The sequence below is a fragment of the Lissotriton helveticus genome, chromosome 6 (genome assembly GCF_964261635.1).
Source record: "Lissotriton helveticus chromosome 6, aLisHel1.1, whole genome shotgun sequence".
Taxonomy (NCBI): Eukaryota; Metazoa; Chordata; class Amphibia; order Caudata; family Salamandridae; genus Lissotriton; species Lissotriton helveticus.
The window spans coordinates 290,928,569-290,943,267 of record NC_136067.1 but is presented as its reverse complement, the minus strand read 5'-3'; the positions used below and the strand labels follow the sequence as shown (position 1 = coordinate 290,943,267).

General features: G+C 46.6%; 1 protein-coding gene across 2 annotated transcripts in view; it reads right to left on the bottom strand.

The window, feature by feature from the left end:
• The window catches only part of LOC144762512 (b(0,+)-type amino acid transporter 1-like), a 246,698-nt gene that overhangs the window by 48,666 nt on the left and 183,333 nt on the right, over window positions 1–14,699 (bottom strand). For both annotated transcript variants that reach the window (XM_078647735.1, XM_078647734.1), the window contains exon 5: window positions 4,014–4,101. In XM_078647735.1, coding sequence (XP_078503861.1) covers window positions 4,014–4,101 — 88 coding nt within the window. The remainder of the gene's footprint in view (window positions 1–4,013; window positions 4,102–14,699) is intronic.

The following is a 14,699-nucleotide window of genomic DNA, read 5'->3' as shown; positions in this document are numbered from 1 at the left end:
CAAGAGCGTTTACTTGAACTCAAAAATCCATCTCTACAGAAAACTCTTGACACAGCTAGGAAAATGGAGAATACTTCCCATTATGTTAAAGAGTTAGGCTCTAAAGAGGAATCTAGTAATGTTAATGCTGTATCTACAGGTTATAAAAAACCTGATTACAAAGGTGATAACAAAGAAGTGAAGCAAAATTTTTCTAGAAATAAATCTAGTTTTACCAAAAGAGTATGTTATAGATGTGGTAGTCAAAAACATACTGCGGACTTTAATAAATGTCCCGCCAGCAAAGTTACGTGTATCAAATGCAAAAAAATTGGTCATTTTGCCAAATGGTGTAGAACCGGTGATTACAGTAATTGGAAACGTTCTGTAAATCTTGTAGAATCTCATGCTGACAGTGATGAAGAAGAATTTAATGGAAATGATAATGACATTGAAGTGATGATGTTACAGGATGATTCTATTAATGATATCACTGAGGATTATTGTCCGCCTAAATGTGAAGTACTAATAAATGATGTGTACATGATGCTTTGGGCGGATTCATGTTCGCCGTACACTATCATTGATAGAAATATGTGGGAAAATGGAAACAAATACACCTTAATAACCTCTGATGCACGACCTAAAGGTTATTGTGGCGTTAGATTACCTGTTATAGGTTATGTTAATGCCAAAGTAACTTTTAAAGGTAGATCCTGCTCAACTAAAGTTTATGTTGTCGAACAGGGACGTGCTTTATTAAGTTGGAAAGATCTTAAGAAGATGGGGTTAGTACTAAATCCTAATCATCCTGACCAGGTAGTTTTGGCTAATGATTATCTTGAACATGTATTATTAACGAATGGAGATTCATCTTCAAAATGGGAATCTGTTTTTCCTAAATTATTTAGCAATAAGTTAGGATGTTTAATTAAGTTTGAACACAAGATCATTTTAAAAGCAGACAATATTCCATCTGTCCATAAGGTGAGGAACGTACCATTTGCCCTACGGAATCCTTTAAAGGATGAATTAAATAGATTGTGTAATGCCAAGGTAATAGAACCCATTGAAGCTTCTAATTGGCTTAGTCCCATCGTTTTGGCTCGCAAACCCAATGGAAAAATTAGGATGTGTGTGGACCTGAGGGATTTGAATAAAAACATTTGGGTTGATAGATATCCTCTGCCACACATCAATGAAATGATTTCGAGCATTAAAGATGCTATGTATTTTTCGTCGATTGATTTGTCAAATGCATACCACCAAATCAAATTACATTCTGACTCTAGGCATCTAACATCGTTCATTACACCTGAGGGTGCTTTTCAATATCTCAGAATGCCATTTGGTTTGGCATCTGCATCCTCAGTTTTTCAGAGAGTCATGTGCAGCATTTTGAAGGGTGAATTGAATGTGAGAATTTTTCAAGACGATATTCTTATTTGGGGGAAAGACATACCTTCTCACGACCAAGCGGTACACAGTGTACTGCAGAAATTACAAGATGCTGGTCTAACTGTATGTGGTGAGAAATGCAAGTTTGGAGTAAAAGAAATTGATTATCTTGGTCATACCATTTCCGGTGAAGGAGTTAAACCTAAAATGAAACTATTGGAAGCCATTGAAAAAGCACCCCATCCCATTAATAAAGATCAGTTACGATCATTTTTGGGACTTGCAGAGTACTACTCTAAATGTGTCCAAAACTTTGCTGACAAAGTGTATAATTTAAGATTGCTAATGAAAAAAGGCGTTTCTTTTGCATGGTCAACCTTATGTCAACAGGCTTTTGAAAACATCAAAAAAGATATCACAAAAGCAGTAGCTCTTAAACCATATGATCCTGAACATGCCTCAATAATTGTTGTGGACTCCAGTGCTTATGGTTTAGGTGCAGTTCTTATGCAAAAACACAATGGAGCTGAACGAATTATTGCATTTGCGTCTCGCACACTTAAGGGTGCTGAACCTTCGTATTCGGTAATTGAAAAGGAGGCTTTAGCATGTTGGTGGGGTGTAGATCATTTCAAAACATTTATTTGGGGAACTTCTTTTGAACTAAGAACAGATCATTGACCTCTTATTGACATTTTCACAACAAAAGGTGCTTCAAGAGCCACTCCTAGAATAGCAAAATGGCTATATAGATTACAGGGATATAATTTTCAAATAAATTATGTTCCAGGTCATAAAAATATAAATGCAGACTGTTTATCACGTCTTCCTTTGCCGTGTGACAAGAATGATACATTCGAGGATAATGATGAGTGGTTAGTTGCCAGTATCGAGGAATCTTGTAATTGTGCAATCAGTGAACAAGAATGGATTCAAGCTGTGACTGATGACACTTTGCTTCAACAAATCATTAACAACTTACATGTTGGTGTAGATCTGTCATCCTTAGACAAGTCTATTTTGGCTGATTACAAGATGGTTTGGCCGGAATTATCTTTTTATGATGGCATTCTTAGGAGGGGTGATAGATTAGTCGTTCCTACAGTTTTACGTAACAAATTATTGAATTTATTACATGAAGGACACAGCGGAATGACTAGCATGAAGAAAAGAGCCAGGAATGATTTTTGGTGGGCTGGAATGGATAAGGATATAGACAGGTGCGTTAGAAATTGCTTAGCATGTATGTCTAGTGACAAGTCTCACAAATCCCAAGAAACTACCATTTCGGCAACTCCCTTTCCTGAAAAGCCTTGGAATAAAGTGGCTATTGACATTTGTGGTCCGTTTCATGTCAAAGGTATTGAAAATAAATTTGCTATTGTATTGATGGATTTTCACTCTAAATGGCCTGAAGTAGCCTTTGTTAGGGATATTAAGGCCTCCAATATTGTTGAATTTTGTGAAGGTATTTTTCGTAGAGAAGGGTATCCTAGCGCCATCTTATCAGATAATGGCCCGCAATTTATAGCTGAAGAATTTTCCGCTTATCTTAATAAAGTTGGAGTAAAACACATTACCACATCTGTATACAATCCAAGAGAAAATGGTTTGATAGAAAGATTCAACCGAGTGCTGAAGGAATGCATCCAACTTGCCAGCAACAATAATGATGACTGTAAGGATGCTGTCAAGGAGATGTTATGGTGTTATAGAAATACTCCTCACACAGCTACGGGAATATCTCCGTTCTCCTTATTAAAAGGGCGTGTGGCTGGATCTAAGGTCAAACCTGTGTGGATGTCTAGAAATGTTTCTAAAGTGACTGATGATAAGAACCTAGCACTTAAAGTTCGACAATATCAGGACAAATATGTGCAAAATCACAATTCTAAGGTCAGTTATAATGCTAAAACATTTAAAGTTGGTGACTGGGTTCGTTCACAATTAATGGGTAATCGAAAACCTGGTTCCTCTAAATGGTCTAAGCCTAAACAAATTATTCTTGTGACTGGCAATATAGTGAAATTAGATGATGGTAGACAATGGAATGTGAGAAGTATCACAAGATGCAATGATCTAGAATGCAAACAAATGAATGGTCTGGTAGACAATTCTCCAAAAACATCTGTTGAGAGAAGAGACAATTCTCTAAAAACATCTGTTGAGAGAAGAGATGATGTACCCATTTCTATGTCTTTATCTACTAGGCCTAAGTGTAAACCAGTTTGGATGAAAGATTACATCTATCCTTGATTGGGTATTTCTTATAAGTATCTTTATGAAATTCACTTTGTATCAATTTATATCTGTTCTCTTTTAGTTTTATTTTTATATTTTGTTTTTGTTGTTTATATTATTATTTTATAGAAAGGGAGATATGTTGTATCCTAGCAATGATGTCACTGTCTCATGGCCTCTGTGCTCACTGGATTCCATAGTGTGGAATCCAGGGAGCAGACCAGAGATGCAGAGTTTCCAGTGAAGTTGGTCCTTGAATGCTCCTGGGGTTGTTGACTGAATAAACTACCTTTCTACCATCAACCACTGTACTCCTAGTCATTTCACTTATGAACCACCCACTATACTTTTTACAGTGCAATAACAAGAAATATGCATTATGCTGAAATACTTACCTTATACGGTCTTGGTAAATGGGGCTTCTTAATTTTTAAATACAGGAGACCGGAAATAGTTATGCCATAGAAAAACCAGGCTGTAAAGCTATGAATGAAAGAAAAAAGGGGGGAAGGGAATGATAGAGTGATTCACAAAAAATGATTCTGATTCACTAATAACGATTCACTGTGTGAGCTTGAGCTGTACACATTATGAAGAACTGAGTTTACATTTTTTTTATTATAGACTACATTCAACACCTCACAAAACATATTGCAGAACTCTTTGAATCAATTGAGATATATAAACATTTTCTGATAAGATAGGATAGACCGCCTAGCCAACTTAAAGAATGCAGCAGTTGATGGTGTACCAATACTCACAGCAATGCCTGTTCTCATTAGTGGCATGCCCACCATTTCATTGAAACCTATTGCCCCAATGTGTACCCCTAAACAGTTCAGACTGGCATTCTCCAACAAAGGACTAGCTCCAAGCACTGATATTTTGATGGCTGCTATGATTTCAATCATTGATAGCTTGACATTAACTTATTCTGTTCATGGTCAGCGGTATGGAACCAAACACAAAGTAGCACATGATAGAGAAAAGAATAAAGGACCCCCCACACATACTAGGCCTAGAGGTTACTGGAAGGTCAGACTTAGGGGCAATTTATGGGATTTTGGCATAGGGCAGCACAGCAAGGCACCTTGCTGCGCTGCCCTATGCCAAAGGAAAAGGGCAGAAATACACTGCACTTAAGCAATAAGGTGCATTCCTATCTTTTCTCCCTGCACTGGTGCCATTTCGGCAGCCGAGAACCAACGTAGGCACCCTTGCACCATGGTGCAATGGTGCTTCCTTTGCATGCAGGATTATTTTTGTGCAGGAAGGGTTACCTTCCTGAACAAAAACAATCCTAAGAGACGTTTTACTTGTTCTATGTGTTCTGCAGAATACAGCACACATAGAAAGAGGAATCTCCTTGTGACACCTCACCTCGGCAGGCATATGATTTGGCACTTTCCCAGGTTTACATTACTTTGAAAATCTGGGGCAGCGTCAAATTCCATGGGTGTTGCATGGGAAAACCCACCTAACGCCCATGAAAAGCCTCCAGGGTGCAGAATAAAGTGTGGCAAAAATGTGCGTGGTGTTGCCTTACTCATGATTTATGAGGCCACTCAAAACCATGCTGGGTGGCTTTTGAGTGGCTTTATAAATCGAAATGAAAGCCCTGCATCAATCATGTACCACACTATGTGATGCAAAAGTGACGCAGGAAGTTTTCATACAGATCCCAAAGTTTATATACTACAGTCAGTTGGCAGCAGGAGCAGACCCTTCACCATTTTATTAGATTCTATGGGATAAGTTTCACAAAAAAATTACATTTTATTGGAAGCAGCGATTTCCACATTACAACCTCGCGGGAAAGAGCACTGTGTGTATCAGTCTCTTCTATGCCCGGTTGGCAGAGAGCATTAGATGTCATCAAACTAAACACCAACGGTAACTAAGGGCAATTATTAACTCATTAATTTAACCCCTTCAGAGCGCCGGACAGCCGGGAGCCATCCGGCGCACCAGTGCTCAAGTGCGTCGAACGGCCCCCGGCTGTCCGATTGCATTGCACAAGGAATCCCTCTGGTGCAGGCACCAGAGGAATTCCGTTTTCTCGAAACAGCCTCGGGAGCTGGGGAAAGCTTCCCCAGGCTCCTGAGGCTGTTTGTTTGTTTGTTTCTGTACAATAACGATCAGAGCCCACAGCACGCTGAAGTCATTGCACAGAAAATTAAACTGAAATGAGCCGAGGGAGGTGGGTGGCTCATTTCAGTTTCACTGTCTAGGTGCTCAGGGGGCTATCTCAGCCCCTGAACACGTAGAAAGTCAGGAGAGGTATCATTGGAAAGGGGAGAATCTCCCCTTTACAATGGTACCCCTCCCTAGTTGATCCCTGGGCAAGGCCCTTTGCTCCCCCAACCAAAATCATTTGGAGAAAATCAGTCTTCCGGGAGGATGGGGGAGGCAGAAAGCCCACAGGATACCAGGGTTTTAATTTTAAGGAAATTAAGGGTGGTAGCTGCCCAGGATTGGGGAGGGGCAGAAACCCACTAGATGGCAGGGATTTTTTTCATGACATTTAGGGGTGGGGGCTGCCCAAGATGGGCATGCCAATTCCCCCACATGCAAATTTCCAGTCTTTCTTCCCCTGTTGGGGGCAGATGGGATCAGCAGCCCCCGTCTCCCCCCCCCCTAGGAAGATACCCACTAAATGCCAGGGATTTTTTTGTTATTGGATTTAGGGGTGGTGGGTGCCCGCGATGGCCATGCCATTGCCCCCTGCAAAATTCCACAGTATTTCTGCCCACCCCGGAGGCAGATGTGGCAGTAGCCCCCGATCTGCCCCCGGGGGGGAGGAAGTCCATTAGATGCCAGGGATACTTTTTTTAAAATTGTTTTTACCCCACAAAAAAACCTGCACTCTTTCTGAACCCCTCCCCCGGAGGCAGTTGGGGACAATAGCCCCCGATCTGCCCCGCCAGGGGTGGGAAGAAAGCCCACTAGGTACCAGAGATTGTTTTTTCTTATAAGTAGGGGCTGCCCAAAATGGGTTTGCTAATGCCCCCACCCCCTCCAAACAAATCCAGTCTTTCTGCCTACCCTGGGGGGCAGATGGGGGCAGTGGCCCTGATCAGTCCCCCAAGGGGGCAAAAAGCCCACTAGATAGCAGGGAGTGCCCAAAATGGGCATGCCAATGCCGCCCCACCCCAAAAAATTGCCACCGCCTTTCTGCCTCCACCGGGAGGCAGATGGGGGGAATAGTCCCCTTGTTCTCTCGAGTAAAATGATACCTCACTTGTGTGGGTGGGCCAAGGGCCTGTGACTCGGAAGGGCCAAAAACATAGGGATTAAGGGTATAGCACAGCAAAACCTAGATGCTAAATTATTTTTTTTAATACGTTTTTAGCAGATTCTGCATTGGACAACCACACAAGTGAGGTATCATTTTACTTGGGAACGCTAGGTGGTAGGACATATGTGCCGGCGATCTCACACAAAAATGTGTGAAAAAAGTTATTTGTTCAGCTAAATTTGAGGTTGCAAGGGATTCTGATTAGAAAAACATTGGGAGATCCACGCAATCCATGCCTCACTATACTCCCGAGGGTGTCTAGTTTTCAGAAATGTGTGTATTTGGTAGGTTTCCCTAGATGGCTGTGAGCCTGGGGCCAAAAACACAGGTGCCTCCCCGCGAAACCAGGTCGTTTTATGATAGGTAATTTGCCTGGCGCGGGTACTTGGCCCACCCACGCGAGTGAGGTACCATTTTTATCGGAAGACCTGGGGCAAAGCTGGGTGGTAGGAAATTTGTATCAGCCTGGTGATCCCACAGAGTTCCCACACAGAAATATGTGGAAAATGTGATTTTTTTCAGCTAAATTTGAGGTTTGCAGGGGATTCTGGTTAGGGAAACATTGGGGGATCCACACAAGCCATAACTCCCTGGATTCCCAGGGAGTGGGTTTGGTAGGTTTCTCTAGATGACCGCTGAGCCAGGGTTCAAAATCCACATCTGGGCACTTTGCAAAAAAAAAAAAAGGGTTCGTTTTCACTGTAAAAATGTGGTGTGTGCACGTTGTGTTTTCGGCAGTTTCCTGTCACGGGCACTAGGCCAACCCACACAAGTGAGGTACCTTTTTTATTGGAAGACTTTGAGGAATGCGGGGTGGGTGGAATTTTGCGGACCTATGCAGATTCCTGAACTTTCCATCATAGAAATGTGAGCGAGCACCCACGTCTTCTTCGACGGCACCACCTAACTCCACTGGACCGACCACCGCTGCATCCACTTCACCTTCCGGAAACCCACCACACACCATTACACCCAGCAGATGCCTCACCGCACCTGGGGCAAGATCACTGAGGACCAGCTAACTGCCGCCCTCGCCCAGAGCCTACCCACAGACCCGACTGACCCCGACGCCGCAGCCCGCAGCCTCAGACAATGGATCAACGACTGCGCCAACACCTTTGTCCCGCTCAAGAAGCCCACCAACACCCACACCAGCAAGAGAGCCAGCTGGTTCACCGAAGACCTCCAGGCCTCCAAGCAAACCTGACGAAAACTAGAAAAAAACTGGACCCGCGAAAGAACACCGGAAAGCTACACAGCCCACAGGAATGCCACCCGCCGACATCACCAACTCATCAGATCCGCCAAAAGGACCGCTTTCAGAGACCGCCTAGACAACAACGCACACAACAGCAAAGAGCTCTTCAGCATCGTGAAGTAACTCTCCAACCCCAGCTCCAACACCAACGAAATCTCACAGTCACAAGACCTTTGCGACTCACTGGCCTCCTTTTTGAAAGGCAAGATCGCAGTTATCCACGACTTATTTGACGCTGTCACCACCCCGGCAACAGCCGACACCCCCGCCCCCACGACCACCACCCGCACCAACCGGCTGATTGCCTGGACCAACATCAACCACGATGAAACCATCAAGATCATGAACTCCGTCCCCTCCACATCCCCAGAGGACCCCTGCCCACACCACATCTTCAACAAAGCCAGCAGCACCATCGCACCCCACCTCCGGAAAACCATCAACATCTCCTTTGAGACAGCGACCTTCCCGGAGAGCTGGAAGCACACAGAGATCAACGTCTTACTAAAGAAACCCAAGGCGGACCCCAAGGACCTCAAGAACTTCCGTCCCATCTCCCTGCTCGTTCCCGGCGAAGGTCATCGAAAAGGCCGTCAACAAAAACCTGACCAGCTTCCTCGAAGAGAACAACATCCTGGACCCATCCCAGTCCGGGTTCCGCAGCAACCACAGCACCGAAACTGCCCTCATCGCCACCACTGACGACCTCAGGATCATGCTCGACATCAGAGAAAACGCGGACCTCATCCTCCTGGACCTGTCAGCCGCTTTTGACACAGTCTGCCACCGCACACTAAGAGCACGTCTCCACGATGTCGGAATCCAAGAGAAGGCCCTGGGTTAGACCACCTCCTTCCTCTCCAGGAGAACCCAAAGCGTCCGCCACCCGCCTTCCGCTCCAAAGCCACCGAGATCATCTACGGTGTACCTCAAGGCTCATCTCTCAGCCCAACGGTGTTCAAAGTCTACATGGCACCACTCGCCCACGTCGCCCGACAGCACGACCTAAACGTTATCTCCTATGCCGACGACACCTAGCTGATCCTCTCGCTCACCAAGGACACCCACACCGCCAAAACCAACCTCCACGAAGGAATGAAGGCCGTCGCCGAGTGGATGAGGAACAGCAGACTGAAGCTGAACTCGGACAAGACGGAGGTCCTCATCCTCAGCTCCACCCCCTCGGCCTGGGACGACTTCTAGTGGCTGAAGGCACAAACTGTACAAGTTTGACACATAATGTTGCTCCTTAATACCTGTAGATGGTGACCCTCTGAGGAATGCAGCCTACCCTGAGCCCCACAAATGAAAGGGCTCGCACACAGTGTTAAGGAGTGTGTTGGAAAGACCCTGAGCGGACTTTCCCAGTTTATTTATATCCTCGGGGTGAGCTCACTTGGGGCCATTGTGGCGTGATCTTCCAGTGTCGAATTTCTTTCCCTGCCAGATACTCCTGGAACTCTCGTCCCTGGAACGTGGGCCCATTGTTGCACTTGATCTCCTCGGGGAGGCCTAGCAGCGCAAAAATCTTGTCGAGTGCAGCTTGGACCTGCGGGTATGCTGTGGATGTGACCACTTCCGCGATGGTGCATTTCGAGTGGGAGTCCATCAATACCAGAGTGCTGCGGCAATCAGGGAAGCTTCCCAAATTGATGCTCACTTTGGACTAGGGTGTTTCCCTGGGTTCCTCCGTGATGACTGGGGCTGGAGCTTGGTTTCCGCCTGCGATCGTGCATGAATGACAGTTCCGAATTTTCTCCTCCACCAAGGCATCCATGCCGGGGAACCACACCTTGCGGCGTAGGCGTGCTTTGGTCTTCACCATTCCCTTTTGTCCGACGTAAGCTAAGTCGACGACTTGTTCTTGCAGTGTCTTAGGGACCACAATGGCATGGCCTTGCTCACCTTCACTGAGCTCACTGCGTACTCTCCATAGTTGCTGTCTCACCTGATGATCCTTTGCCTTCACTGCATGCACTCCAGCTAGGAAGTGTGCCCATCCTCTGGCGAGCAGGGCTCCCTTAACTCTTGTCAGATTTTCATCCAATGCCGTGGCTATGCCGATTTCCTCCAGTGTCAGTGCATTGGGGCACGCCTCTTGGTTGACCATCCTGATGAGCGCCTCAGTGTGCCCTTCTTCTGTGTGCGGTTGTCGCATTTCTGTTATGACGGGCTGTTGTGATAGGTAATCGGCTGGGTTGTAGGCACCAGGCGAAACACGACCTTGAATATGAATGCTTGCCGTTGGACCGTCAACCTTTCTATCCTGGGGGACTCAGTCTTGATGTTCCAGCAAACAGGGCAATTAGCGGCCTGTGGTCAATAACCACACAAAACTCCTGCCCGTAGAGGTACAGATGGAAGTGCTGGCAAGCCCACTTGATGGCCAGGGCCTCCCTCTCGATCAGCAGCTGATGACACCCTGAAGCTCAACCTCTTGTACCTCCTGAGGCCCACGTGGGTGGAGAACGTGATGATGGGCTAGCTTTTGGGTGCGAGCTCCAACTGATGATATCCAGCATTCAAGTCGAGCTTGGAGAACCACATCGCCCCATTGAGGTCCACCACAATGTCATCCATCGTGGGCGTTAGGTGTCGTTCCCTCTTGACTGCCTGATTAGCGAGGCGCATGTCCATGCACAGCCAGATAGCCCCTGGCTGTTTGGGCTTCGGTGTGATGACCAGCGGCGACACCCATGGGGTTGGGCATGACACTAGCTCAATGACGCCCAGATCCTCAAGCTTTTTCTGTGCCTCAATGGCGTTGGTCTGATGGAGGAGTCAATGTGCAGTTTGAACTGCTTGCCCTTGAGATTTCCCAGGCCCTCGGATAGTTGCGGGAACTCCGGCAAGATTGCGTCGGCATGGGACTGGTGCACCTGATTTGCGAAGAAGACTAAACCCAGGTCTTCTGCCTTGTGGCAACTGAGGAGGATGCCTTTTTCCTTCCATGATGTGGAACCTTTCCCATCTCGTGTGCTTGTCGCTGACGACTTCCACTTTCATAGTTCCTCTCAGGGGGAGCAGGCGTGTGCTGCCGCAGGTGTATATTCTTGCACTTTTGGGAGAGAGCAGGGGCATGGTGATAGGAGCTCATATTGCTCTGAGTCCATGACATTCACTGATGCCCCATTGTTGATCAGCGCTTGTACTGTGGAGCCAGCCACCTTGACGGAGCACATGGGGGAAGGTCGCCTTTGCTTGTCAGCACGGTCTGCACAGGATATGACAAACACGTCATCATCCTCACCCTCTATGTCAAAACCAGGTCCTTGTAGCGTGCTCTCCTCCTGGGTGGCGTGGTCGTCGATCGACAGTAGACAGATGTTAGGCGTGAGACCATGTGGCTTAGTAAAGTTAAAGTTCAAGTTCAAGTTCAAAAATTTGTATAGCGCACTACTCATCCAGAGGGTCTCAAGGCGCTTGGGGTAGGGGGGGGGGGGGTACTTTACTCATCGAATATCCAAGTTTTTAGTTGCTTTCTGAAGGAGAGGTGGTTCTGTGTAAGGCGGAGGTGGGTGGGGAGAGAATTCCAGGTTTTGGATGGTTTTGCTTTCCACAATGGGAGCAGACCTTTCCTTTGGTGAAGCAAAGAAAGGCTGGTGTTCTGCTCTGCAGTTCCCTCAAGGCCTGCCCATCTGTGCTTTCGCACTGGTGCGGGTTGGGTTTGGGCGCCTTTGAATGGCCTTTGAATCTTCCTTTACCTGGACAGGCAGGAGAGGGTATGACACGGCGGCACTCCTGTTGAGGGCAGCTTCCATTTTGTCCACTCGGGAGTTTGATAGCTCATATGACCTGGCCAGTATGAGGATGTCGTCCAGTGATATTCCGGGTTGGTGAAGGATTAGCCGCCTGAGTAGCACTGACCGGCACCCTTGGATGATCTGGGCTCTTATCTCCTGTCTTTGATCCGCAGACATGCATGTGCTTGCTAGCCATCTCATTCGGGCAAAGAAAACATCCTCTGATTCAATTTCGGACTGCTTGGACTGCTGTAACTTGAAACGCAGAAAGTCTGGGTTGAGTTGGGGGTCAAAGTGTAGGTCCAACGCTGCCACTGCAGCCTCGTAATCATTCTTGTCCCTGGTGTTTGGGAGTGTTTCAAAGAGGGCATAGGGTTCTCCACCCTCTAGTATATTAGTAGTGATCTCTTAACTGCCCCGTCGGTCTCTCTCGTGTACCTGAAGCAGTGGTTGAGGCACCCTATCCAGGTCTTCCAATGTGGGGATGACGTGGCGGGGTCAGCGAGTTCGCTGAGCGGAGGGATTGGGGTCACTGTGGGGTGCCGGTTTGAGGGACAGCTGTGCCTGCTTGGGCTGGTGTGCTCATGGTGGCTTGTCTTGCGTTCGCTTGACCTGTCTAGGCACGTTATTGGTTGGTCTGCTTCTTGAGGGATCGCCTTTGTTTGTCCCGTGCAATCAGTGTGATGTGGTGTGTGGCAGACACCCTTCTGAGCCTCGCTGTCTCTGGGGTGACTCTCTCAGCAGTTTGGTTGTCTTCTCCCCCTCTTGTTTTTTTTCTCTAATTGCATTAGATTTGGAGCCACGTGGGGCCCAGCGCGCTCTCCTCTTAACTTGTCCTCTGGATTCAGGAGCTCCGGCACCACACGCTATAGGCCTCTTCCAGCCAGCACACATGTGCGGAGAAACCAGGCAGGGCCTGCTATCCCTGGGCCACAACGCCACTTGAGGGCCGCAGCTCAGCTTCCTTCCGGTATTTAAGATGGAGGGCCACAGTGGATGCGGCAATGGCAGGGTGGAGTCAGCCAAGGAGGCGCTCTGCCGAGCAGCCTACCTGGACAGCGCGGGGAGCAACTGCACTGACCGGAACAGGTGATTAGGCGAGGCACGGGTCCAGCACCAGCCTCGTCGCCAGTGTGGAGGGTGACCGCCTTGGGAATGAGGCCTGCCCTGAGCCCTACCAATGAAAGGAATAGCACACAGTGTTAAGGAGTGTGGTAGAAAGACCCTGAGCGGCCTTTCCCTTTTATTTATACCCTCGGGCGAGCTTGCCTTGAGGAGTGATGCAGTGGCAAAAATGTATGAGAGATCCCAGGTGGCTCTATACAATACCCAAATATTGTACTTTTCATTGATGCATTCTTAGAGACAGGCTTTCAGGCGGGGCACACACTGATAAGGCACCAAAGGCGGTAGCTCCAACTTATTCATTTTACCTTCTCTCAAGATATACAATCGTATTCCTCCAATATTGCATACACTCCTTGTATTGTGGTATGGCGGTTCAGAAAAAATAAAACAGACCATTGTCTACATTGTGAGTAAAGCCCTTTGCCTGAATTCTGATGACTGTCAAACCTGCCTCATCATAGTTGCAGTGGATTCATAACCAGCCCCCACAACAGGAGGCATAGAGAGCAGCCTGCTTCCACACCCAGGAAAAGACATGAAACTGGTCAGAAAAGAAGCTACCAGGGCCATGTGCAGCATTCGCACCTTTTAGCAAAATGGTTCAGAAATTCCAAATGCATTTATGGGGGTTTCAATAAAACCCCTGCCAAACCAATCAAACGCCTTATTGGTGCTGAGTGACCGGACTATAACAAATTCTAGATGATAGCTGGAAACATTATTTTCCATCACTCTCCTCTAGAAAATCGTTTTTAATTAAAGCAGTGGCCCTTCTGAATAAATAATTCCCGGTACCACTAGCTTTATTTTAAGTCACTACCCCACGTCTACCCTCCATTTCTGGCTCCATACCCGCACTTCATCCATACGGCTGTTAGAAAAAGATCTCCGCCAAAGAGCCCCTCTATTAGGTGTTGCCCGTTGGGTATTGCACCGCCGACCCAACGAGGAGCAGGCCCAGATGATGAAGCATGACACCTGAAAGGGTGTGTGAGGGCATTAAATCCAACAAAATGGATTCCCAGGGTTACCTTGCCGTCACCCTGCCTTAATCACCCGCATCACAGACTGTACTATTCCCTCCTCCTTCTTTAGGAACAGCACGGCAATCTTTGTGAAGACTCACACAGTAACATCTGTGACACATAGCATTTAGAAAAGGCAAACTGTGTTTATAAATGCTCAGTAAAAGCAACGTAATATAATTCTTGTTGCTTAGACAAGAGGTGCCACCATAACATGAACGAATCATCTTACATTATTGATGGAAAAGAACCTGCTAGGTACAAATCTGGCCTCATCTCCATGCACTAGCTTTAGATGAATCAGGGTGTATCTGGTTGCTGGACATTAAAAAAATAGGGTCGAGTTGTGAAGAGAAATGGTCTATTCAAGACAAAGGTTGCTTAGATTCTATTCCAGGAAACAGTAGAATCTTAGTGTCATAGAAAACTGTTGGGCGAGATACCGGACTAGGCCCTCTCCTAACAGTTAAGGTTTTGGTCACATTTGTAGAAGTTGGTGAAATAGTTATATTCCCCTGACAGTAAGATCAAGTATAAATTTGCCCTTAAAGATTATAGGAAAAGGATAACTGAGCACAAAAGAAACTATCTGGAAGAGAAAATAAACCGAGCACAGGGATCGTCCAGGG